This window comes from Bos indicus, chromosome 26, assembly GCF_029378745.1.
Source record: "Bos indicus isolate NIAB-ARS_2022 breed Sahiwal x Tharparkar chromosome 26, NIAB-ARS_B.indTharparkar_mat_pri_1.0, whole genome shotgun sequence".
Classification (NCBI taxonomy): Eukaryota; Metazoa; Chordata; class Mammalia; order Artiodactyla; family Bovidae; genus Bos; species Bos indicus.
Genome location: NC_091785.1, coordinates 18,721,531 through 18,749,447, shown reverse-complemented (window position 1 = coordinate 18,749,447; position 27,917 = coordinate 18,721,531). Strand labels below are relative to the sequence as shown.

The following is a 27,917-nucleotide window of genomic DNA, read 5'->3' as shown; positions in this document are numbered from 1 at the left end:
GATGAGTGCAGTCAATGCAGTGGGTACTTGCTCCTCAACTGCCCTCTTCACCCCTGTGGGCAAACCAGTCTGAGGCGGCTCCGCAGCTGCACAAACCATGCCTTTTGCATTACTGAAGTTTCCTGAAAACCCCTGAGGTGAGGATTTCTGACTGCTATTCTGGCTTTGGCTCAAAAGAAGCCATTAGCATTTAGCTTCCCTCTCGCCCCTCCTATCTGCTTGATTATCCTCACTTAGAGGAACCAGGGTTCAAATCGCTTCAGGTGGACAGGGATGCAGGGCTGCCCTCTTGTGGCCAAGAAGAAAAGCCAGTCCACATTCCTTATCCCAACCCCTTGGGGAAAGATGATTTTGGAATTTAGAATTATTTCAGCTTTTAGAAAGCAGACATTGCAAAAACTGTAAAATCCCTATCAGAGGAACATCTCAAAACAAAACACTAATATTTCTGCAAGAAATATTCACGGTAAGAAAGATACATGATGATTATAAACAGCTTTGCATCAATCAATGTAGGTTCAGGTCAGGTGTTGGTGTCAAATGGGTTAAAACAATATTTTGGGAAATGAGAACCTGTACCTTCCTCTACTAGAGGAAAACAGATTCAAGAGCCATATCTCGGCAACTCCATGGCAACACAGGGTTCTCTGTCCTTAAAAAGGCATCCTACCTTGTCTTCTTTCCACCAAAGAAAGCTAGACAAAAAAGGTCGGAATTGGACTTGTTATTCATACATTTGCATTGATTTAAATACATTACATATACAATTTCTACAGTGCATTAGAAGAACAATACAGAGGCAGCGGCACTCTCACAGCCCAGCCTCCACTCCCTGACACTGGGAGATGGGCCGATGGCTGGCAGAGGGCTGGGCTGGGCAGCTTCGTGAGGGCCACCCAAAAGCCTGCCCTGGCACTCAGGGCCCGGGCTCTCCCAAAGTCCACATTCAAGGCAACCTGAGTACAGGCTTCAAGGAGAACGGATGTGGGCCAGGAAAGGATGCCCCGTACTTTCACCTGCCAGGACTGGGACCAGCTCCCTCTTACATTGGACCCAACTTCCTTTGCATCCCAGAGCTGGTCTGGCTGAGGGCAACGTGAAGATCTGCTCGGTGGGGGAAGCAACCAGCCCTTTAGACGGCTCAGGCCCTCTCCACCCCAGGTGGAGCAATTCAACAACACATTTATAAACAGATGTCTGTGGAGAGCTAAATATACCCTGGTCCCCTCCGGCCTCTGGGAGCCCTGCTGCTCCCAAGTTCTCACAAACATGGTCCCCAAGGCCAAAGTCCAGGTCAGCTCAATGGGATTGTCAGGGCTGGGGCTGGCGGAGAGCAGCGCCTCTGTCCACAGGGCATGCACACCCAGCTCCAGAGACTTCTGTTGGCGGGGTGGAAGCCCAGGGTAAGCTGGCTCCTGGGGGCTGTACTGGAAGGGGACCAGCCCAGCAGGCAAGAGGGCTGCACACCTCCACTCCGCTTCCTGCAATAGCGGGAGCTAGGCAAGCAGAGGGCACACGGCAACAGTCCCCACTCTTTTTCTTTGGTTGGTTTTCAAACCTTCAAGATAGTTTCTTTCCAAGGCTGACTGACCAATCGCAGGGTGCCAGAAACTTGAACCGTCCAGGGCTGCCCCATAGCCATGGGTGGCACCTCTGTACTCCCCACTGAGGCCATTCTTTGCTTTGGTGTAGAAAGGGCTCGGACAGCTGGTAAGGGGGAGAGCTGAGCGGAAAGAGACATGGAAGCAAGAGGTGCACACTGGGCTGGGCGGGCACTGGGGACAGTGGGAACGCCTCTCTCCTTAGGGCCCCACCTTTCTCTAGAAGCCATAGGAAAACTGGCCTGGAACAGGAAGTCAGGGAGCAAAGGGACGCTGCTAATTAGGAGGCAGAATACGAGTCTCGCTGCCTCCACCCAGCAGCAGTGGTATCACACAAAGAAACCCAAGGACTTAATATCCTGTCCTCTCATGAACTAGACCCACCCTAGAACCCTCATCGAGAGCCACTCCAGAACCCAGAACTGAACCTATCGAGTCAAAAGAGTTGAGAAAAAACATCAAAAACAACAGGAATAAATCAGCAGACTGGAAAAGTCTGTTGTCTCTGGCCAAGGCCAAGGACTAGGGGAGCAAGGCAGGGGTAAGCCCACCCACAGAACATCACAGCTTCCAGCATATACTTAGTGGTATGGATCATGTTCCCATGCTGGGGAGGTAACTTCCTCCCTCCTGTCTTTGCCTGAGTGATAAGCAACCTGCAGTCCTGGCCTAGAGGGGCTGGGTCCCCAGCAGGGAAGGAGCAGAGGTGATGTAGACAATCGCTGTAAACTGCTGGGAGTTCCAGAGCAGATGTCCCCCCACTGTGAAAATCGTGTCTGGAGTCAACCTATTGCACTGGTGGGAGGAAGACAGAAAGAAGACTTGGCAAGACACAAAAGGGAAGTGTGGCTTCTGTCTGTCCTGGCACTGCGAGTCACCCAGCTGCCTTGGTCCGCACAGTAAGAACTGTGAGACACCTGGATGTTTGGGTCCATGCACATTTAGGTCTGGATCAGAGGTTTTGCCATGAGAGGGTCTGGGATTCTACCTGGGTTTTGCTACTAGTACTGAAATTTGTATTTGTATTTTTTCTGATGCAGAATATAACAAGGAATAGCAACAGAGCAGGGTGTCCAGGAGGGAAGGGACTTTCCCAGCCTGCCCCCAGGAGATGCTCCTTTCCCCCCATCCGGACGGCTTGCATGGAGCGCCAGCCCTCCCCCGCGCTCAGGAGGGTCCACAGCACCTCTGTCCCTCTGCTCATGCTTCTCCCGGGGCCTGGGAAAGCTCGGAGGGAGTGGTGAGCAGACAGGGAGGGCTCTTAAGAGCACTGATCTCCACCGGCTTCTCTGGCTTTCTTGCAACCGGCTCCCCAGGCTTCCTCCCAGCCCAAGTCTCAGACAATATGCCTTTGTCTGTCTCTGGGGCTACCACCAGGAGAAGAAGGGCTTCCGACTCTGAAAGCTCTGTGTGTAGGACTCGCTAGAAGATCGCTGGTGGGAACGGGCCGTCTCAACAATCACAGGTGGCATCTGGACGAGGTGCAGGGGACACTTGTTGTCTTTCAGGGCCTGGGTCAAATTTAGGATCTGCAGGGGGGGAAAGGAGATCAGTAAGAGCAGTGCCTAGGCATCCTGGTCTGCCTCCGAAGGGAGACCTGCAGGCAGACTGCTCCTGTAAATCAATACAAAAATAAACCAGACACTAATGGAAAACTACCAATAGGCTATCTACTAAAGTAAGAATGTAAGAGGGCAATCACAGAAAATGGAAACCTCTCTACCTTTTTAAAAAATACAAATGAAAAAAAAATACAAATGAAAACAAAGACCTCCTCTTTCGCCTGTCTAGTTAGTAAAGATACAGAAGATCCCCCGACTCAGAGTTGGGGAGTGTTCAGATCATGGAACAGTTTTTCAGAAAGGCAAGTGGACCATAAAGGCTTAAAAGTGGACAAGCCCTCTGACTCAGCAACTTCATTTTTAAGGATTAAGGGAACGATCACTGACATGCACAAAACACTTAAGTTTCAATCTATACAGTGCAGTATGGTTTACAACTGAAAATTATATAAATGCCCGAGAGTACGGGATCAGTTAATAATTTAAGGGATTAGAAACAAGCAATTAAAAAACATATTCTTCGGGCATGGAAAACTGATCACAATGTCTTGGACAGAAAAGAAAGGAGATAAGGAACCAGTATTAGTGTGATCCCCACCTTTATTTTCTAAAATCCTATTTTCTTATCTACAGAGGAAAAAAAGTCTTAAAGGTTGGCAGTGATTATTTTTGGGTCAAGAAAGGTGACCTAGAGATAGAGTGATTTTAGTTTATCCTTATTTTCTGATTTTCCTACAAAGACTATGTATTTAAAAAATAAAAGCCATTTCAGTTGAACTCTACCTCTCATGCTGTCATCTTTTTTTTAAATAAATTTTTACTTTAGAATAATTTTATACCTACAGAAAAGTTACAAAGATATGTACCATTTACCCAAGTTCTCCTAATTTGATCATCTTCTATAACCATGGTGCCTTTACTAACACTAAGAAATCAACATTGGAACATGAGTGTTAACCACACTCCAGACTTGACTTGGATTTCACTAGCTTTTCCAGTACTGTTCTTTTTCTGTTCCAGGATACCACAGTATGTTTGGCTCCTCACAAATTTTTGTCTGTATTTTACAGATATTTCAGACATGTGAACAGAGGAACACATTTCTTTCCCCTGTCACAATCACAGTCACCACCATGTATCTTCTCTGATAGGAAAGAACAAAAGCTGAAGTGGTCCTCCCACAGCCTTTAAACCGTTGGATGCTGAAGATTTTCACAGCCAGGCTGGAGACACACGAGAGGGGTGGCTGGGCGGCTGCCCCCAGTCACATAGACACACAGGCCTTGAGCCATAACGATCCTTGGCCTACAAATGCTACCCTCAAAGAGGCAGAGTTCACCTGGATCAGAGGTCAGAAGTAGATCCTACCAGTAATGAGTTCCTTTTTAAATTCATTGTCTTGGTATTTGTGAGCACCCTACACTGCTTCAAAGAGCCTTGAGTACAAGATCAGGGCAGAGAACTAAGAGGAGGTTCAAATGGAATTAGAGTAGACCATGCAGGAGACCATCCAGCTTATGACAGGATTTTACTATCTCTCTGGCTGGGTCTTCAGGTTAGAAGCCACCTTTCAAGTACATTTACATCTTTGGGGTAAAACGTCAAACTGTTTACAACTTACTTCCAAAAGATTTGGCCAGATGCAAACAAACAAAATCTACCTATCTAGGGAGAGAGACAAATTATAAAAGAGATAAAATTATACAGATGTATAGATAATATTCAGATAGATAACATTTCGAGATATGAGATAAAGCAAACGTGGCTACATCTACCTATCTAGGGAGAGAGACAAATTATAAAAGAGATAAAATTATACAGATATATAGATAATATTCAGATAGATAACATTTTGAGATATGAGATAAAGCAAACGTGGCTAATTAAATGTAATGACTGGTGAGTCTAGATGACTCCCCTCTTTCAACTTTACTGAGGTTTGAAATGTTCCTAATTTAAAAGTTGAAGAAAAATTTATAGCAGGTACATAATGCCAAAAAAGAAATACTGTCTTTGAAGATGTTATCTAAAGAAGCTTTCCCTCAGACCCTGCATTCTTTATCTCACGTCTGGTTAGAAGCCTTTATGGTGAGTAACAACTCTATCACCCGACTCCATCTCTCCAGGGTTCCCCATTCTTCCCCTTTGGCTCCAGGCCCCTGTACAGTCCACTCCATGACTGCGGCTCAGGCAGATAGAAGGTGGTGCGTTCCTTCTACCCATGTGCTAGGAGGAGGAGCTAGACACTCATCCATGACTCATCCTGACAGTTTCAGAGGTAGGCACTCTAGGTTGTAAAATGCCACCCACTCTCAAAGGACATTAAGAGCACATGATGGGCCTATTATACAGAGTGAAGTAAGCCAGAAGGAAAAACATAAATACAGTATTCTAACGCATATATATGGAATTTAGAAAGATGGTAACAATAACCCTGTGTACGAGACAGCAAAAGAGACACTGATGTATAGAACAGTCTTATGGACTCTGTGGGAGAGGGAGAGGGTGGGAAGATTTGGGAGAATGACATTGTAACATGTAAAATATCATGTAAGAAACGAGTTGCCAGTCCAGGTTCGATGCACGATACTGGATGCTTAGGCCTAGTGCACTGGGACGACCCAGAGGGATGGTATGGGGAGGGTGGAGGGAGGAGGGTTCAGGATGGGGAACACATGTATACCTGTGGTGGATTCATTTTGATATTTGGCAAAACTAATACAATTATGTAAAGTTTAAAAATAAAATAAAATTTAAAAAACAAAAAAAAAAAAAGAGCACATGATGGAAAGAAAGCTAAAATGTCTCTCTCTCAACCCCCGCCCCTCTGCCTTTTGCCACTCTAGATAATGGCCTTAACTAAATATAATGAGAGGAAAGTTGCTATGTTTGCAAGAGACTGGGAAGGGGTTAGAGAAGACAGTACAACAGGGACAGAGGTACAATCTACACAAACTAGAGAAGAAGTTTGCTCCTTTATGCTGAGTTTCACAATACCAGAGTACGTCACGTGGCTTTTAAGATTTCCAACAATTCTGCCAGCCTAACTGGGCCTTTACATTATTGGGGAAATGTAGAAGACCACATTATGGTCTTCAGGCAGCTCTAATAACTACAGCTATTACATCCTCTGTCTGTCCCATTTCTAGAGAAAACGGGTTTGGTAAGCTCAAGAGTTGCCCTCAACAGAAGCCTTTTGCTAAATGGAGGAAAGAGGTTAACTGGATAATTATGACTGAGAAAAGCTTCCTGTCCCTCAAAGATGTGAGACTGCTGCTGCTGCTAAGTTGCTTCAGTCGTGTCCAACTCTGTGTGACCCCAGAGACGGCAGCCCACCAGGCTCTCCCGTCCCTGGAATTCTCCAGGCAAGAACATTGGAGTGGGTTGCCATTTCCTTCTCCAATGTATGAAAGTGAAAAGTGAAAGTGAAGTCGTTCAGTCATGTCCGACTCCTAGCGACCCCATGGACTGCAGCCCACCAGGCTCCTCCATCCATGGAATTTTCCAGGCAAGAGTACTGGAGTGGGTGCCATTGCCTTCTCCAAAAGATGTGAGGAGCTGTAGACAAAACCCTAGTAAAATAGCTAACCCATATTGAGTACTTCAATATACCAGCACTACTCCAACTGTTTTCAATCATTGATCTCATAATAACCTTATGAGATAGGTGCTGTTATTAATCCCATGTTACAGGTAGAGAAATTAAAAGGAGGAGAGATTAAGTAACTCAATGAGACCTCACAGCTAATAAATGGCAGAGTCAGGCTTCAAATCACACACCCTGACCAGTTTGTGCCCTAACTGCTAGGCTATTCCAGCTGTCTTTAAGACTTCAAAGTGATATGCAGAATGTCAGTGTCCTCGCGCTTTTAGCAATTTTCAAGCTGTTCTTTGCTCTGCTATGGAAGATCAACAATGCCTTGGTGGTTTCCTTGGTTCCCTTTGAAGATGAAGGGGAGAAAGAAGAAATAATGTGCTTGTAACTGTAACAACAAAAATTATAACCATGCCAGCATCTGAGTGCTTACCATGTGCCAGGCATGGTTTTTACTAAACACTTGGTACACATAATCTTATGTGATTCTCTGACCAACTCTGCAAAGTAGGGTAACTGTCCTACTTTATAAAAAGGAAGCAGAAGCTCCTGCCTAAGGCCATGGTGCTGGGGAGTGGTGAAGCAGCAGTCTGACTCCAGAGCCTAGCTCTTAACCACCAGGGGTTACAGCTACCTTGAGCAACCTGAGGACCCAGACCACCAGCTAAATCCACCAATGAACTATCAAGCAAGTGGCACAGAACCAAGCACATAGTAGGTACTTCACCAAATGCCTGATACCATGGAAGAGGTGGGAGATCTGGGACGGCTACCTTTCCTCTTAGGTGTTAAGACAGAGTCACAAGCATGGATGGCACAGACTAAAATGGGTGTGAGATATGGCCTTTACACACTCACTCAACATGAGCATATGACCCTCTCAGAGAAATCCTGGGGATGACACCAGGAGGATGTCCCAGGCTTACCTGCCCCCGCATGACAGCAATCTGCTTATGGAACTGGCCCCTATCGAAACCAGGATCTTTCTGCAAAAAAAGGGCAGAAGGAGATATAACCTGCATGAATGCCTCAGAAGAACCCATTTTCCTCCCCCAACTAGAAAACCCTCAGGAGGCTTAGGCGGCTTAGTGATGTTCACCCCAACCCCGATGACTCCCTATTTCACAGACAGCAAAATAGAGAACAAGTAACCATCTTGTCCTCAGTTTCATGGTTGTCTCTGAAGAACTCCAGGCTCTGGGGCTCCACCTGAGGATGAGAGCTCTGTAGACACACTGCAGCCGCGTGACACACAGGATACGAACCAGTGTGACTCCACCCAGCTGCCGACTGTCCACACCAACCCAAACTAGGTCTCGCTGTCCTCAGGGAGGAAACCTTGCTCTCCACTGGCTAACACAAGCCAGAGGATGTTTCCATTCTATCTTGGCTTGTATCAGGACAAATTAGGAAAACCGCTGGAATTCTTTCTTCCATATGGTTTTAAGGCTAAGCTTCCCAGGGCTAACCTTGAAGAGTTCATACAGATCCTCCTCCAAGTCCTTGACGAAGTTAGGGTCTGATATCTTTGGAAGAATCAGATCTTTAATCTCCTGAGAGAACGGGACTTTTGCCTGGGGCAACCAGGCCCAGTAAAAAGGATCTGAAAAGAGGAAAAGTCAAAATCAAAGCTAGTGTTGAAAAAGTCCCTGTCCATCTATGTCCTCCACCTATCAGAGCACGGGTAAAGTTGGATATCCCTCTTATTTGAAATACAACAGAAAATTAAAGTTACAGGGGTTGCTAACCCTAAAGGTTAAACAGTTAAGTGGAGAAACCGGGATTCAAACCCAGGTTTGTCTAATCCCTGAGCCGGTGCGCTTTCCCTGACATTATATGACTTTTCAAGATGCAAGCCTATCTAGAAGCAGTTATCAGTACTTGCCACTGAAACATTGAGACGCTCCTTCTCAAAAGACAGACAAGTACTGCAAAGGGACTAGTAACCCCCTACTTGTATCTCTCTCTTTTTAAAGGTTTCTCAGTTATAATGGGGCCAGGGGTTGGTTTCCAGGATGTCGACAAGGAAGACAGAACAGGAACAGCAGCTTATATTTAGAAACAAATCGAATAAATTACGATAAGACAGTCTTCAGAAAGACTAAGAAAAATGCAACATAGAGATGTGAAAACTCAGCTCTGTGCTTCTGATGGGAATAATGTATGGGGAAAAGGATACTAAGTTTACACTGTGGAATAGTTGCTGTGTGCCAGCCATTGTGCTCAGGGGCTGAGCGGCATTATTGCATTAGTCCTTAGAACAATCCTGTGATAGAGGTATTATTCTCTTCATTGCACAGATAAGAACACTGAGAAAGAGCAGGAAAAGAGCCAGACCACAGTGGTCTTGAGACTTACATGCCCTCCAGGAGTCAGGATGCTTCAAAGGGAAAGCCAGCCCATTATCTATGGCCGCCACCTTGATAACAGGCTCCTTCACCACCACCCAGTCTGTGTCCTGAAGAGCAACGGAAGACTAAATATTTAGGGAGTCCCACCTTCCTCCAGAGCTTTAAAGTAGCAGCAAAGGCTCCCATCTCAACCTGCTCAGGCACCGGTCCTTACTCAATCTCTGAACTGGTTTCCAAATTGTTACCTGGACTTACTATATTTATGACACTTTGATTTGGCTAATTCAAGGTTCTCAGAGTCCCTTTCTCTTAGAAAAGGTTCCTCAAAAGTTGTCACAATCCTTGGTAACACAGGAAATGACAATAACAAAAGAGAACTATAAGCCATTCCTCACAGGGAAAGGCAGTGAGAACCCTAAGAGTCTAAAAAAATGACAAAAAGTTGTGTCTGACTCTTTGCGACGCTATGGACTATAGTCCACCAGGCTCCTCTGTCCATGGGATCTTGTAGGCAAGAATACTGGAGTGGGTTGCCATGCCCTCCTCCAGGGAATATTCCCAACCCAGGGATTGAACCCAGGTCTTCCACATTGCAAGTGGATTCTTTACTGTCTGAGCCACCAGGGAAAACCAAAAATACTGGAGTGGGTAGCCCATCCCTTCTCCAGGGGAACTCCCCAACCCAGGAATTGAAGCGGGGTCTCTTCCTGCATTGCAGGTGGATTCTTTACCAGCTGAGCTACCTAGGAAGCCCATTAAAAAAAAGGAAGAAAAATCAGTTATAAGTCAGTCAAGGTCCTTTCATGTGGACCTTTGACTCAGTGGCCACTTCACTGGTGGTGACATTTTCCAGCAAGATACTAGAACCGTGGATGATAACAGCCGGTTGCATTTGCACAATGGACTCTGTTCCTCTGCTTCACAGAAGCATTAAGAGGAAAAGGACGAGAGCTAAGTGCAGAGAGACTGCAAGAGGCTGCCTGGGACAGCGCGTGTCAGACCCTCCCATGACTGTGTACTTGGCTCCACGCTCAGGCTAACTAGTGCCACCACAGAACAGGGCAGGTGGGCTCAGGATACCTGTATCAGAATCCTCTGGGATACCTTACTAAAAGTGTGAGATCCTCAGTGTTACCCGAGATCTAATGGAGGAAAGGCTTGTAGAATCTATACTGTTTTTAATAAGCTCGTCAGATGATTCTGATGTACAGAATTTGAGAAGCACTGACCTTACTGTGGGAAACATTTTGCAGTATATATGGGCATCAAATCATCACAATGCACATGTTAGACTTGCACAGAGTTATATATCAGTTATATCTCAATAAAACTGGAAGGGGAAGACACTAAAAAGAATAAAAGTCCATCTTCCTCTCCTTCTCCAGGCAGCCTTCCTGCTAAGTTTTTAAAATGCACAGGGGAAGCGTGGTGGAATAGAAAAGCAATGAGAGCGTAGAAAAAGTTGTAGGAAGCAGCTTTTTCTAAACTGATATTTTGTGGAACTGTAGTCTTGTGAGAAAAGTATTCCATGGTCAAAGTTTAGCAATCATCAGGCCAAATGAAATCACCAGGTGCACTGAGGCATTATTTCTCAGACCTTTACTATGCTCCCATACAATGTGAATCTCCAAAGAAGGTCAGAGTATGCAACAGGTTCCAAATTTACTTGAACTTTTCTTCCTTCTGTCTCTCTTAAAATCAATCAGCAGGATATTCCTTAAAAAAACATATTGAGGTGACAGAGGATGAGATGGTTGGATGGCATCATGGACTCAATGGACACGAGTTTGAGCAAACTCCAGGAGACAGTGAAGGGCAGGGAAGCCTGGCTGGCTACAGTCCACAGGGTCGCAGAGTCAGACATGACTTAGCAACTGAACAACGACTACCAAATATTAACCTCAATTTTAAAGACGTGTGCTATCCTGATTCCTCTGAACTTACGTGACCTAAATATCATACTATTCTGTGCTTCCATATTATGCATATATCCCACCTCATCCTCTCCTTAAAAGGATACAGAGTAACCACTTACCCGAGAGTTAGAACTATCCATTGGACAATCGTATTTGATCAGCCAGTTGTCATTGCCTCGATCTGTGAACAAAAATATGAAGTTAATAGACAAAACGGTTGATTTCCACATTCAGTAGTGGTGAATTAGACATTCTGACACATGGAAACCCATCATACTATTATAGACAAAATGTTTTAAAATTTCTTGAAGGCACTGGAGATTTTATAAGACCCTTAAGAATTAGACTGTCATGATCTGGGAGAAAAAGACTCAAGAGAGGGGAGTCCACCCTTTGTGGCTTCTTTTTTCTTATAGCACCTGCTGCTGATTTGGGAAGAGGTAGTTACAAGGCTGAGAGGTAGAACAGTATGCTAACAGCCCCAGGGAGCTAGGGAGACAAAACTATGGCCTGGTGACTGGCAAGGGAGAGGAAACCCTGGTAGATCATCCATGCTCTGTGTTGAAACCTAAAGGGCTAACACCTTGGAAGTAAGCAGAATTTCTTCTCAATACCTAAAATTAATGTGATCCTAGGTTTCTGATGACCCCAGCAGCTTGCCAGAGGCAAATATCTTCTTCCAGACAGGATTGATATCAACATCCTTGACCTCCAAATAATTCTACAGTTTTTGATATACAATATCTGACACTTAAAAATAACAAGGCATACAAAGAGACAAGATGACACGAAAACAACAGAAAATTCAAATACATCTACAGGAGCCCCAAATAAAGATATAAGCTCTGAAATGTCCAAGATAAAATCCTTAATATGTTTAAGAAATAAGAGTATCAGCAGAAAACAATAATCTACAAAAAAGAATCAAATAGAAATTCAGGAAATGAAAAATACAGCTACCATATGGACAACTTCCTTCTCCACAGAAGCCATGGGAGCAAGAAGATTAATGAAACGTTTTTTAAATACTGCTGAAAGAAAATAATTGCTAATCTCAAATTCTATGTACAGTAAAAATATCCTTCAAAAATGAAGCTGAAGTAAAGACAATTTCAGACAAACAAAACAGAAAATTTGTCACCACCAGACTAGTACTTCAAAATAATAAAAGTCATATATGAAAAATCCAGACCAAACATCATATTCAATACTGAAAGACTAAAAGTTCTTCCTCTAAGATCTAGTGCAAAGGAAAAATGCCCAATATTACCACTTCTACTCAACATAGTACTGAAAGAACTATGCAATTATGCAAGAAAAGAAATAAAAAGCATCCACACTGGAAATGAAAAGGTAAAATTATCTCTATAGATGACATGTTCTTATGCAGAAAACCCTGAAGATTCTACAAAAAACTGTTAGATCTAATAAATAAACTCAGCAAAAGTCAGGATCAGGATACCAAGTCAACCTCAGAAATCAGCTGCATTTCTATTCAATAACAATGAACAATTCAAAATGGAAATTAAGAAACAAACCCATTTATAATATCATCAAAAAGAATAAAACACTTAGGAACTAGTTTACTAAGGAGGTAAAAGACTTGTATAATAAATACTATACAATATTGCTAAAAGAAATTAAAGAGACATAAATAAATGGTAAGATACTTCATGTTCACAGATTGGAAGATTTAATACTGTTAAGACAGCAATACTACTGAAGATGAACTAATCTAGAGATTAAATGCAGTTGTATAAAAATCCAATGATGTTTTTTGCAAAAACAGAAAAACCTATCCTAAAATTCATATGAAATCTCAAGGGACCGCCAAAGAACCAAAACAATCCAGAAAAAGAGTAAAGCTGGAGGAATCACATTTCCCCCAAAACTTACAAACTTATTACAAAACTTACTACAAAACTATAGTAATCAAACAGTGTAGTACTGACACAGAGATAGACCAATGGACTAGATTACAGAGTTCAGAAATAAACCTTTGCATATATAATCAAAGTTGGACAAGGATGGAACAACCATCAGCAGGCTACGGTCCATACAGTCTCAGAGAGTTGGACACAATTGAAGCGACTTAGCACGTATGGGAAAAGCACACGGAAAGATGTTCAACATCACTAGTCATTCAGTTCAGTTCAGTTCAGTCGCTCAGTCATGTCTGACTCTTTGCGACCCCATGAACCACAGCACGCCAGGCCTCCCTGTCTATCACCAACTCCCGGAGTCCACCCAAACCCATGTCCATCGAGTCGGTGATGCCATCCAACCATCTCATCCTCTGTCGTCCTCTTCTCCTCCTGCCCTCAATCCTTCCCAGCATCAGGGTCTTTTCAAATGAGTCAGCTCTTCACATCAGGTGGCCAAAGTATTGGAGTTTCAGCTTCAACATTAGTCCTTCCAAAGAACACCCAGGACTGATCTCCTTTAGGATGGACTGGTTAGATCTCGCACTAGTCGTTAGTGAAATGCAAATCAAAACTACAATGAGATACTACCTCATACCTATTAGCATTAGGATGGCTACTATACACATGTATTTATATATAGACCCAGAATATAACAAATGATGGTGAAAATGTGGAAAAACAGGAACTCTTGTGCACTGCTCTTGGGAATGTAAAACGATGCAACTGTAAAATGTTTTCCATACTATGGAAAACAGTATAGCGGTTCCTCAAAGTTCTAAACACAGAATTACCATATGATATAGCAATTCTACTTCTGGGTACACACCCAGAAGAACTGAAAGCAGGGTTTCAAAGATATTTGTACACTCATGTTCACAGCAGAATTATTCACAATAGATAAAACGTGGAAGCAACCCAAGTGTCTGTCTACAGATGAATGGATGAGTGAAATGAGGCATATACATACAATAGACTATTATTCAACCTTAAAAAGGAAAGAAATTCTGACACATCCTACAATATTAAAGAACTCTGAGGATATTATGCTAAGTGACTAAGCCAGTCACAGAATGAAAATACTGTATGAGTCCACTTGAATGCATGCATGCTAAGTTGCTTCTGTCGTGTTCGACTCTTTGAGACCCCGTATGGACTGTAGCCTGACAGGCTTCTCTGTCCATGGGATTCTCCAGGCAAGGGTATTGGAGTGGGTTGCCATGCCTTCCTCCAGGGGATCTTCCTGACCCAGGGATCTAACTAGGGCCTCTCACATCTCCTCCACTGGCAGGTAGGCTCTTTACCACTAGCGCCACCTGGGAAGATATGAGTCCACTTATATGTGGTATTTAAAGACAAAACTGTCCTGTACTAGGCTAGGCTACCACGAATGACTAGGGATCAAGGATGAGAGCACTCTTTGTGCTGCTTTAGAAGAGCCAAAGTGTCTTCTGTACGAGACTGGGAGAGAGGCGAAGATGAAACATAAGTACTCACCGCCTCTGATAATTACACATGATGTGCCTAGACAAAGCTGGTCTAGAAAAAAGTATTTTCAGCACCCTCTCCAATGTGTATAACCCTTCTGTCTTATTAAAAACTCATCCTGACAGGGTACTCTGATACCAAGCTCTGCAAGCAATCTCCATGTCTGCCCTGTGGCTCCTCACAGCCAGGCACAGGGCACAGGACCACCCACAGCTGCTCACCAGTGTTGCGGATGATGTAGTCCAGGACCACCAACCGCTCGAACTGCAGGAGCAGTTGCCTGTTAGTGTTCTCAGGAAGGGGTTCCGCTTCAAAACGCCGTAGCCAGTAGTCTGCATCTTTGTAGCTTTCAACAAAGAGCTGGAATGAACCAACCTGCAACCAAAGAGGAAGAACAGAAGTATTTCCCTACAGCCCAAGTCCAAAGATCCCAGGAGTAAGCCAGGTACCCACTAAGGCCCTATAGAGTTTATATTAGAAAAGGGTGGTGACAGTAATTGCTCATCCAAATTCAAAAGGCACAGTTAAATGGTCCAGAGGAGTAAAGTAAGGAAGCTATAGTCTCTATTCTCTGGAGAATTACTCCTCAAACCTTAGGCCCTCAACGAAATGAATAAGACTGGTGCCTCAGGGCAGGCTATTCAAGTGTCCAAAGGCGAGTCTGCAGACACCTTACTTCACCTCTTGGATGGTTATGCCATTATAATCACCACCTTTGATGTGCCACTAGGCGCAGTCTATACCTTTGGTGGTAGCCCAATGCGATTAAACCGCTGTCCAACTTTTGGCACTTTCTCCAACGCAAGCCGCTTGCCCCTGGACTTCACTCGGTCAATGGCACTATAGTTGAAGGTCTCACTGGCCAGGTATACTACCTACAATGGAAACAGAAGAGATACCAAGGTTAGAATGAAGTTTAAGGAACTATACCAGTATGGCAAAGAATAATAGCTAGATGCTCACCAGTACTGTTCCTCTTCAGCATGTGGAAAGGATACATTTCTCAGCACTTCTAACTGGTAGGAGACAGTTTGTGACTAGTTCAGGCCAATGCAATGTTGACAAAGTGATGTATGCACATTACTTTCAGGCCTGGCCCCTAAAATTTCCCATGATCCTTAGTTCACATTTCCCAATCTGTGCAGCTGGAAGAAATGAAGGGCTCAGAGATGGTAAAACCACATCACGGAAGGATCCAAGATCTCTTGTGGCTATATAAAGTGACGTGGATCTAGGAGAGCTGCCTAACTAACATGGATCTTGATGTGAGCAAGAGATAAACTCCTATCGTGTTAACCACTGCAATTCAGGGGTTGTTATAGCATCTAAAATGAATTATGCTGACACTACAGCTAGCTTCTGGGTTAGGAGAAGATGGTCCAGGATCTATTTTCTCTCCAGATAAAAATAAATTGCACTTTATTCCATACCTTTTTACTTCCTGTTGAATTCTATGCTGTGTGCAATAATTTACATTTAAAAATTAAAGAAATGTTAAAATTGGTTTTAATTTTTAATGCATTGCTATGTATTTACATAGACTATATCTGGAATACTAAGCAAGAAACTAGTAATAACATCTGCCTCTGAGGAAGGAAATCAAGTGGCTAGAAGACAGGGGTGGGAGAGAAGCTGGATTACTCTTCTTTGTTTAGGTATGTGGGTGTGCTCAGCCGTGTCCAGCTCTTTGTGACCCCATGGACTGTAGCCCACCAGGCTCTTCTGTCTATGGGATTTCCCCGGCAAGATTACTGGAGTGAGTTGCCATTTCCTTCTCCAGGGGAGCTTCCTGACCCAGGGATCAAACCCAAGTCTCCTGCGTCTCCGGCACTGCAGGCCAATGCCTAACTGCTGAGCCATGAGAGTGGGCGGTTTGTTTAATCTCTTGTGCCTTCTAATTTTTGCACTAGATGCATGCATTACCTTTTAAAATTTTTTAATGGAACACCAATATTACACTTGATTGTCAAACTGCAGAAATACCACGATAATCCATAATCCATTTGGACATCCGTTATCACACTTAACCACTGTCTCGTGATTATCCATTTTTTAAAACTAATGAAATGTGGGGTGGATGAGAACCATCTTATTTACATTAGCATCCCGAGTACAAAAGAGTGCCCGGCATATGCCTATTCACTAAGTGAATGAATGAATGAGTTACAAGCTTCTTTCAGACAGCACTGAGTTTTAGTATATAAATACCAAAAATAAAATTTATAAGAAAATTCTTTCTTTTCCTAAGCCTTGTAAAATTCATTACAAGTAACTAATTTTGCCCTTGAACCTTAGAGATAGCATAAAGTAATTCCCTTGCTCCCATCCATCCACCCAGTTTTAATATGGTACCGAAAACAGATGTGCCAAGATGTATTATAGGTTAGCACTTTCTACCTTACAAATCTGGAAACATCGGCACAAGAACAAACGGGGAAAAAGGCTTTCTTAAGACTATCTTGCCAGTTTCTATGATGAAAACCCTGTTCTCAAGACATATACCACACTTTCCCTCATCAGATTTATTTTGATCAATTTTTGTAACTAACCACTCTTTCCCTATGACTAATGAAACTCTCATAACCTGAAACCTTGTAGGAACAGACAGCAGAGATAGTGATCAAGTGAGAATTAGAGCCTTATTATTTGAAGCTCTAGCACAACTGTAAGCCCCGTTTCCATAGTGACAGATACTGTGATCAACAGGATAGAATCCTGTCACAAGGGTGGGGAGGCAGGAAAGACTGAGATCTCCTCTTACTATTCTCCAGCAGCTGTTATGTTAAGCTTGCAAATGTATGTTAAGCTTGCAAAGTTCTGTCTCATCTCAGTCTCACGGAAGACAAGATTTTTTGTTGCTGACTTTTTGATGCAAAAGACCCTCAGGCCTCATTAAAGTTCTCTAACAGGGAAAGAGGAAGACTAGAGATGGGGGAGAACAGGATTGTGGGGCATGGCATTAATGATTAGAATGGTCATAAAAATACCACAGGTTAAAACGTATGGAGTGTTTACACTGTGCCAGGCGCTGGGCTACATATTCCACATGGATTATCTTGTGTAATATTAATGGCCACCCTATCAAGTAGGAACTCTTTTTTTTTTTTTAACTTATTATTTTGGTTGCACTGAGTCTTCGCCGCCACGCTTGGGCTTTCTCCAGTTGTAGTGAGTAAGGACGACTCTTCCTCGCAGTGCTCGGGCTTCTTATCGCAGTGGCTTCTCTTGTTGCAAAGCACAGGCTCTAGGGTGCATGGGATTCAGCAGTTGTGGCATACAGGTTCAGGAGTGCTGGCTTACGGGCTCTAGAATGCAGGCTCAGAAGTCGTGGCCATGGGCTTAATTGCTCCGCAGCATGTGGAGTCTTCCCAGACCAAGGATTAAACCCATGTCCCCCGCACTGGCAGGTGGATTCCCATCCACTGCGCCACCAGGGAAGTCCAAGGAGAAACTCTTTATATCCCTATTTTTATAGTGAGGAAACTGAAAGGGAGAGAATGCGGGAGTGTCTTAACTCACTCGCCCAGGGATCACTCAATAAAGAGGTGCAGCACCAGAATTTGAACTCGATCCCTGATTCTTAGGCACTGCACTGAGAAGCACAGGCAAAACAGACAGGCATGGGGCCTGGGTGGTCTGCTACTTACTCAGCAAAGCAGGGAGATTACAGCGTGATGAGCAAGGAGTACTTAGGATTTCTAGAGTCTAGGAGGGGCCTGGTGGGAGGATTTCAGGTTAGGCAGGAGATTTTAGGAGCATTCATCATCATATAAGATGTTCAGGGTGCTGCTTCACTCTACGCACACAGAGAGAATGAAAGCTCAAAGGGAAGGAGTGCACTACACAAGGGCAGGCTGACTTAGATGTCAGATGGGAGCTACGAGCCGGGAACTACAATCAAATATATCTAACATTCACTCCATTGGCCTGAGGTTGGGGGATCTCTGTTACTGTTCTTTTTTCATGGTTTGATATCTATTCACTGATTCAGCTGGTATTTAAGGAACACTTACTAGAAGTATAGTATTTTGCTAGGTGCTGAGAATGAGAGAAGGAAATTTCAAGAAGTTTTCCCTGATTTCTACTTCCTTACAAACTAGTTGGCTTATTTGAAGTTTTTTGGCAAAGGAGCAAACATAGTTAAACATCCACAACTCTCACATTTTCTTGTAACATACCCTGGGAAAACAGGAAAAAACAGATTTGAAGGGAACCTCTTGTCTGCTGATTAGGCTCTTTGCCCACAGTCTGCCATCTAAACCTGCAAAGAAAACCTCAGCCAGGGGTTTTTAATCTAGTTCCTATGGGTCAAAGGGTAGATTTCAACTGGCCCATGAACCATCCTCTTGAAATTATATACAGTAATTGCAAATATGTATATTTTTTGTGGGAACAAAATTTATAGCTTTTATCCAATTTTCAAAGAAGATTAAGACCCAGAGAGAGATACAAAGATGGCCCTGCAGCCATAGGGCATCAGACCAGAGTTCCACCTTAAGTTGTTACTCAATCTCAGGGAGTCGTATATTAAATGAGTGATGACGTATCCTTAGATGTTCATATGCTGACCAGAAGATTTCTTCGCCTTGGAACCCTTGGAAGGTTTCATGAGACATCCTGTAGCAGAGTGGTTCTTAACCCAGTATCAGTAAACTTTCTGAAACTGTTAGAATCAATTTTATTTAAGCCTGTTTTTGAAAGAGGGTGGGAGGTATGGTCCAGATCCTGCATTAGAATTTCAGCTAAGTCTGCAACACATATAAGGTATGTACAAATCCATTCTAAGTGTGGATTTGCCTAGATCTGGGAACCCAATTTAGTAATGTTCAGACAAGCACCAGAATTCCATAGCATAAAGATGGGTGATGAGAATTCCTTGTCAGTTTCCTGTAGGTGTTCAGGCCAGACCTTTACACTAACCCTCAGCCAACCCTAGAGTCCTGCTTGCCAGACCTTGCATTAGTGCTTAGCTGACAATCAGCTAGTCCATTGTAGACTGTCTAAATCCTGGAATGGCTCAGAAATCTCAGAGTGAGCTACAAAAGTAGGTAGGTTTCTAACCAGCTTGGGGTTACCTGGGATCCAAAGCCCCAGGGAGCCCATATATGTGTATCAGAAGGGAACCTCCTGAAATTGTATGCAAAAAATGTATGTGTATCCTTCTCAGGACAGCTTTCATCAGATGATCAAACCATAAGCATGCACATACCACTCCCCACCAAAAAAAAAAAGGCCAAGAACCCTAGACTCAGGGTAAAAATAGCCCTTCACTGGATCTAGCAGTCCCACTAACCTGGGCTTAGGCCCAGGAAAACTCTGGCCAGGCAGAAAGGCATCCGGAAGACAGGTCACTGACCTTTGTGCGGGGTACGATGTTGAGTTCCAGTTTTTGGTCCACCAGGCTGGCCCCCGCCTCCGAGAGGTAGCCCTGGTTGAGGACAAGGCAGTCACGGCCAAAGCAGCAGGGGCAGCACAGCTTCTGCAGCCACTTGGTCCACTTAGGATTAAGTTGCCCGTATGGCTCTTCATTCTTGGGTTTGAACACAGCGATGATCTTCTACAGAGACCAAAGGAAAAGGGGGTGAAAGGCAAGTTCATGCCAGCGGCTCACAGACCAGGTCAGCAAGACTCTAGAAGGAAACGAGAGGGCATAGGCAGACAATCCCTGTGTACAGTTAGACACTCCCCCTGAAGGGAAGACACCAGCGCACATGCGCAGCTGAGAATAACGCTGCCAGAAAGGGCTGTGGCCAAAGAAGATGCCAATCTGGTATCGATGGTACAACAGATTTTAACACCATCAAACCCCAACTTCTAAGGTACATTAATACTCACTGTTGCTCCGCATCAGTTAAGGAAAGTATCAACTGAAAGGAAATCAGTAAAGTATTATGGAATGAGGTTAAGAAAATTCTTTTATCAATGGCTGACTTCCTCTATCAGCCTTACTACCCCCACCCATCTTAAAATAACAAGTTTAGGAATGACAAATTAAGTGAGCAATGGAAGAGAAAAATCACAGCAGGAAAAAGAGTCTGCTAGCGGGTTAGTATGGGTTCTTTTAAGTAATTCTGATAAGCAAGAGATCAGGACATGAGAGGCCATAAAGATTAAGATCCATCTTCTCTAGCAGACAATAACTTAATCCTCAAAGATCCTCATACATATGGGATGCTGCTGCAATCTAGAAACTAAGGCCTTCCCTCCTGAAGGCTTTCTTCCCCAAGCCAGTCAGTCCCCTTAGGTTGTTTTATATTTATCTCATTCCCTCCAGTCCCCAAACTGGTACTTTCAAAGGAAGAAAAGTAAAGTAAATATTCTATTCAAGTGATTCATCTTAATATCATATGACTCTCCCTCTCCCCTCAGCCCACAGCCAACTCAAGCTTGTCTGGGTCATAAGACATTTTCCTGTGGGTGTCATTTCCTGAATGGCCAGTCACAGCAAAAACCATACATTCATCTGCCTGCAATATGTAAGTACTCATATTAGGAACTAGCTAGGCATATGTCTAAAACAATAACTGGTCTATCTTGAGGCCAGTCCCTTCAAGAAGCCTTGCAAGAAGGCAAGAGAAAAGAAGTACAAAAGAAATCAATTGATTCTTAAAGATAAACTTATTCACGGGAAAAAGTCAAATGCATATGTTCATTCAGAATTACATTATTATCCAAAGTGGCTAGGAAGAGGCCTGTTTTGGCAATCTTCCTCTCTGTCTCCACAACCCTGGGCTCTGAATCACATAGCAGCAGTAGTAGTAACTGGCTCAGCTCGCAGAGAATGGCTTTTGACTCTACCAGAACTCTCTGGAACCTGGGCAGTGAAACCACAGGACAACTTGAGGCCCATCCCAGAACCCACCAGCCGGTTCACTGAAGTACAACGTGGAGTTCAGCAAGCTGGTCCCCAGTGAAAGGGAAACCAAGACTACTAGCGGGGCTGAAAAATACCAGGACTGAGGCTTAAATACTTCCACTTAAAGAAAGCAGAACTTGGGAATTCCCTGATGGTCCAGTGGTTAGGACTCCAAACTTCCACTGCAGGAAGCACAGGTTTGATTCCTGTTCCTAAGATCCCTCAAGCCACATGATCCCTCAGCCAAAAAAAGAGCAGAACTTAAAGGCCAAGATTGCAGCCAAGCATCATTTAGAGACCAACCTCTCTAACTTCTCAATTTCCTTCCAGCATAAGGAGAATCCGAAAGCATTTCATCGACTCTAAAAGCATTAGTCATCATGATTCTCTCAGTGTAACAAGGGTTTCATTAAATAATAATGTCTGGCATGCACAAATAGGGGGGTAGTGGGGGGCGGGAAGGATGGAGGAACAGAAGGACATTCAGACAGAAGGGGGACAAGTCCCTTTCAGGGCGAAGTTGCTTCAGTTCACCTAGTTGGCGCAATACAGTGTATCGGCACTCTGTGGGTTTCCTAGAGACACATAAAGCAGCGTCTGGCCTAATTTCTAAAGCTAATGTTAACATCACATAATCAACTGTGTTACCGAAGACTCAAGAATATTCTCCTAATTCATAGAAAACAAACTCTAAAACCACCCACCATTATTTGGTTGAGAAAGAAAAAAATACTGCCTAATTCATTTCACCATATTATCTCTCTTTTTTAATAAACTTTCAATTTCTTTTTACACGTAGGAGAAAGCTTCAGTTTGATGTCAGTATTTTTAAAAACACCCTCCCTTAACGCTCACTTACTAAAATCCCTTTTAAGGAACGGGTTAACATGCAGGTAGCCGGAGGAGCAGAAATGCACGAAGTTCAGGATAAAAAGAACAGTGCACAGGGCAGTGACGACGGGGCTTGGCTGGGCCAGCCCCATGACTACTGAAACCTGAAACCCAAGGGTTTTCTGTGTCCATCCAGCAGCTCCAAGGAGCAGTGTGCGAGGCTAGGCTATACTACAATCTAAGACAACTCAAGCACATCACGCATACTATACAGTGAAATATGCAGAAATAACATAAAATAAAAGTTTGGTGTTTTTTTTTTTAAGTTTGGTAAATACAAAGTGGATGGTTCTCAAACTTTCTGGTTTCAGGATTCCTTTAAACTTTTAAAAACTATTAAAGACCCCCAAAGCTTTTGTTTACATGGGCAAAATCTATATTTGCTGTTATTAGAACTTAAAATTAAAATGTCAAAACTATTTATTTAATTCACCTAATCATAAAAACAGACCAATTACATGTTAATATATGTGACATGTTTTTTTGAAAAATAACTATATTTTAAAAAACAATTTTTAGTGAGAAGACTGGTATTGTTTTACATTTTTGCAAATCTCGAATCTTTAGCTCAGTAGAAGAAAACTGTATTCTCACATCTTCTTTAATATTCAATCTGTTTCGATATCACACATCATGCAACCTCTTGAAATCTCTGCTATACACTCATAAGGAAATGAGAGTGAAAAAGGTAAGTCTGTATTCTGTAGAGGCTAGATGGAAACAGCACTTTTTGACTTAACTATTGAGGTAGAGAAGCCTGATTTACATGTTAACTCTTACAAAAGAGAGGGATGGACTACTCCAAATATGTGAGATCCTGAAAGAAGATGGGATCCAAATAGAATGTAATAAAAGAGATTCAGCCTGTATTTATTTTCCTGTTCACTGCTATCAACCCAACCTGCCTCATCGATTATAACTTGTGGCTTGGGACAGCTCCCTATCACAGATGGTGTGTTGATGATGCTTAAAAGTCTCCAAACTACACCTATGTATGGTATATAAACACGACTGTATCTTCACATTTAAGTAATAAAAAAAGTTACTCTGGGGGCTTCCCTGGTAGCTCAGTGGTAGAGAATCTGCCTGCCAATGCAGGAAACAATGGATTCGATCCCTGGTCTGGGAAGATTCCACCTGCTTTGGGGCAACTAAGCCCATGCACCACAACCACTAAGCCTGTGCTCTAGAACCCACGTGCTCCAACTACGGAAGCCCTAGCCCTAGAACCCGTACTCTGCAACAAGAGAAGCCTCAGCCCCCACTCAGCACAACTAGAGAAAAGCCTGTGCAGCAGCAAAGACCTAGCACAGCCAAATAAATAAATAAAATTATTTAAAGAAAAGTTACTCTGAGATCCTTATTCTTTATTTGGCTATTAGTGGCATTCTCAACCAAATGTAAGGACATCAAAATTTCCTGGAAGACACAGGTGGCTACAAGAAACACATTCAATATTACAATATAAATTTATATTTGAAAAATGGAAAATAATACTGTACTATTTTCAAGACAAACTCTTGGTGAAGAAAGTATTTTTAAAAGGCTGAAAATTACTGATATAAGGCCAAGCTCCTAGGACATGTGAGAAGTATCTATAAAACTGTTTTGCAAATACCACTTACAATTGTCTAATGAATTACTATCCTAAATAGGAATGGATCCTTTTAGAATTACACTACTTTTTGCTTTATTCAATGCCATGTATCCAAGAAAGCCTAATCCAGGGGTCAGTCAGCATGTGACTTAAAAAATAAGCAAAACACTCTGAACTCCTGCTAAGCACCAGGAATTAGGCCAGGGGCTTTCACATGTGGTATCTCATTTATTTGTCCTAATAAACTAGTCAGTCATATGCTGTTCTACGATTTGGCAATATGAATGCTTAGTATTACCAGCCACTCAAAACAGAAAATGCTCAAAAACTACTTTCGTGAGCAGCCTGAGACCTGAAACACAAGGATGTAGGTGAGGAGGGTGACCTGAGCATTCTACCATGACTTCTGATCCAGCATTTTCCATCTTACTGTTTCAGGTCCGTACTTGCTCATTCTGAGGAAGAAACCACTCTCAACCGGGAAATGAAATCAGGACTGTTATCTTCAAGAACCTTTCAGACTGTCCAGCTCCAAAAGTACCTGTGGCAGAAACTGCTGGTTCGCCCAATCTCTGTTCCCTCTTATTCCTTGGGCACAGGTACCTGATTTTTAGCTGGACAAAATAAAGACTCCAGTTCCCAGTCACTACTGAAGCTCAGTTCTGGACAATGGGATGTAAGGAGAACAGTCTAGTGCCAACTTCTAGGAAGTGTCTTCCAGGGAGAGGGCATTCTCTTCCTCCTCCTCTCCTTCTTCCAACTGGCTGAAAAGCAGACAAGATATCTGTAGTCTGAGCATCCATCTTGGCTCATGAAGTGGAAGCCCCATGCTAGGGATGGCTGACCAGCTGGACCTATGGATGCATACTGTTCATACTGTCTCCCCGATAAAGAAAAATGCCATGCCAGCTCCAAGCAGTCTGGAGACTTCTTTCATGAGAGTCAAATGTACTTTTATTCAAGTTATTATTATTTAAAAATGTCTGTCACACACAGCCAAATTTAGTCCTAACCAATATGGGAGCTGAAAAGAGAAACCAGAGATTCAGATGATTAACTCTGAGGTAGCAGGACCTGGTAGTTAGAAGCATGAACTCTGGCGCCAGTCTGCCTGGGTCTGAAACCTGCCTTCCATTTAATAGCTTTAAGACTCTGGGCAAATTAGCTGTACTGTGTGTCTCAGTGTTATCATCTGTGGGGACAACGATAGTACCTACCTCAGAAGGTGTTACGAGTATTAAGTGAATTATTATTTGTAAAGCACTTTATTTTTTTTAATGCATTATTTTTATCTGTGTATGTGTGCTCAGTCACTCAGTAGTGTCTGACTCTTTGCGACCACATGGACGGTAGCCTGTCAAGCTTCTCTATCCATGGGACATTGCAGGCAAGGATACTGGAGTGGGTTGCCATTTCCTTCTCCAGGGAATCTTCCCGGCCCAGGGATCAAACCCGAGTCTCCTGCATTGCAGGCGGATTCTTTACCGCTTGAGCCATCGGGGAAGCCCTGTAAAGCACATTAAGAGTACCTGGCATACAGTAAATACTATCTAAGTATTTCTAAACAAAATAAATAAACACATTTGGAGCAGGGCTAAAGATGACAAAACTAACTACAGTTAGTTTGTGGTCTAGTGTAACCCACCACAGCATTTAGGAAGTGATCCTCTGCTCTGAACCACATTTTCATCAGTGGGAACAGAATGGTTACACTAATAAGTTTTGTTTGGTCATATGTATTTTGACTTCCCATCTAAGAAAGGACAGTGGCCAGGAAATCTGGGAGACTGAGATCCTGCAAGTCACCAAGAAACATATCCATAGTCTACTACTCTCCATGGGCTATGTACTAAGGTGACAGTACTTTACCTGCCAGGTGGAGCTGAGAGATCGCATTACTCCCACCTGTCAGAGCATCAGATCACTTCTCTGCTGACCCAACACACTTCCAGTGTTGCAGTGCAGCTGTAACAGTGTCATGAAAGAAAAACAAAAATCTTCCACCTGCTCTTAGCCCCTTCAGCCAACAAGCTAGCAACAAAATAAAAACCATTCATATCTTAGATTTCAGTCTGGTTCCTAAATAAAAAATGATGAACATCTTCCTGACATTTAAACCCAAGGACCCCCTATCTTTCTTTTCTTCTAGAAGCGATGGTTCCTGTTTGAGCTTTCGATTTAACTCACTACTCCCTTATCTGAGAGATTGGGAAAAACTTTACTCTCAAACCTTTTTCCCATCTCGTTTGTGGTAACTGAGTTGATTGTGGAAATGCTCTCTGGTTCTTGGTGATAATTCCAGGATAACATCTGGGAGAATAACTGGATCCAATATGATCCTAACCAAGAACCACAAGTCACAGTGCATCCTGGCCATTCAGCACTCCTGTCAAAAGAGCACACCACCAATCTCAAGAGTTCACATAAGAGAGATGTAGGGAAAATGTGAGGGAACTCTGATCTCCATCAGTTTAATAACAATAGTATATTTTTCCAGTAAGTCATTCTGGCCCACCTGAGAACATGAACATAGACTTGAAATTTTTTTGACTCATTGATATTTCAAAGACACCTCTAGTTTGATCTGTTGGTGGGCTGTTCAGTCGCTAAGTTGTGTCTGATTCTTTTGCAACTCTGTGGACTGTAGCCCATCAGGCTCCTCTGTCCACCGGACTCTCCAGGCAAGAATACTGAAGTGGCTTGCCATTTCCTTCTCCAGGGGATCTTCCTGGAACTCAGGGATGGAACTGCGTCCCCTACATTGGCAGGCAGATTCTCTACCACTGAGACACCACGGAAACCCTAATCAAAAGAATAAATGTCACTTTTCAGCTGCCTTCCTCACTCCATGTCCCATCCCATCCTCATCCCCCTTTAAACACATACAAGGGACAAAATAAAAGTGAGAAAAACACTAGTCCTGGATGAGAAATGAAAGTAAAAGGTAACTGACAGTCCCATGTTTCTCAAACTTTACACTCTAAACTGAGCAACAATAAAAAAGGATTTGAACAATATCTCAGAAGTGAGCAATAACCAGACAGATGAAACTGATGAGTCCACTCAATCAGCAACGTCTGTCAATAGGAGACCTGGATCGGTGGCAGAAGACATCCCCACAACAGAGAAGGCTGGAAGGGACCCATCAGAGCCCCTCATGGGTCACCGGTGCGCCTGGATGAACAGTGACAACACTGATTCGGTCCAAAAAGAAAGGACGGGCTCAAAGCTCAAATCAGTAAGTAAGTAGCTGAACAAATGTCTGTAGTTTAAAGCTAAGGAACCTACTAGAAAGCAGCATCTCCCTGCACGTCTCTGTCCAGAGGCCAACTGCCCCACCACACCGCAGGGCTCCTCGCCTCTATCTGGTCAATTTCCTCTTTTCATTTTCCGCTTACTCCTCCCCTACCAAATAAGTTCTGATTTATTTCTTCATTCCGCAGAGCTTCTCCATCTCCAGTTCCCAGGGGCATTCCAAAATCCTGCCCACGAAGCTCCGCACGGTAGTTTTCTCCTTTCGCAGCCTTTCAAAACCCCTTCTCCCTCTGACTGTGCAAAGCCTCAAACTCCCCGGGACAGGTCCACCCTCCCCGAAGCTGGCGGCCGCAGTCCCCAGCCCGATCTCACCCCCTGAGGGTCCTTGACGAAGTAGCTTCCACTGGAGCCCTGATAGATGCGCTCGGGGAAGATGCCACGCTCGATGGCCAACTCGGCCTGCCGCACCACCGCCTCGAACTCCGGGTCCTCCGGAAACTCGTTCCGCTCGCGGTGGGCCTGCGCAGCATGCGCCGCCGCCGCGGCCTGGGCCGCCAGGGCTTGGGCCTGCGCCGCCACGGTTTGGGTTTGACCCTGGGCCGCCGCGCCCCGGGCCCGATCCAGCAGTGGCTGCCGCTCCCGGTCGTGGCCTGGCGAGCCCGGCGGAGAGGAGACCGGGCCGGCCGCCGCCGCCACGCGGACCGCGCCCCCCGGCACCTGCGGAAAGTGAGCGCTCGAGCCGGACGGGAAGGTATAGTCCGGAGGTTGCGCCCGCTCGGGGGACACGAGTGGGCTCGTCTCGTCCATCCCTGAGGCCGCGGGCTCGGGGACCCGGTGCGCTCCACACAGCTGAGTTCCTGCCCCGGACCAATCCGTGAAACCC

The 27,917-nt window shown here is 43.9% G+C and overlaps 1 protein-coding gene across 1 annotated transcript; it reads right to left on the bottom strand.

Moving 5' to 3' along the window:
• Window positions 1-709: 709 nt before the first annotated feature.
• Window positions 710-27,917, bottom strand: PI4K2A (phosphatidylinositol 4-kinase type 2 alpha). Its single transcript, XM_019952824.2, has 9 exons — window positions 27,407-27,917; window positions 19,792-19,992; window positions 15,179-15,310; window positions 14,657-14,810; window positions 11,145-11,206; window positions 9,117-9,216; window positions 8,228-8,361; window positions 7,685-7,744; window positions 710-3,130 (listed from the first exon to the last, which is right to left on the bottom strand). Exons 1-9 carry the CDS (start codon window positions 27,839-27,841, stop codon window positions 2,969-2,971), a joined length of 1,440 nt encoding a protein of 479 aa, XP_019808383.2. The 5' UTR covers window positions 27,842-27,917; the 3' UTR covers window positions 710-2,968.

Bases quoted from the DNA above. Each gene is read 5' to 3' on its own strand.
- PI4K2A (XM_019952824.2), bottom strand. From the start codon at position 27,841: ATGGACGAGACGAGCCCACTCGTGTCCCCCGAGCGGGCGCAACCTCCG. The intron at 15,311-19,791 runs GTCAGTGACCTG...TTTCCATTGTAG, and splicing joins ACATCGTACCCCGCACAAAG to GTAGTATACCTGGCCAGTGA. The intron at 11,207-14,656 runs GTGAGCAGCTGT...TTTTGTTCACAG, and splicing joins CTACATCATCCGCAACACTG to ATCGAGGCAATGACAACTGG.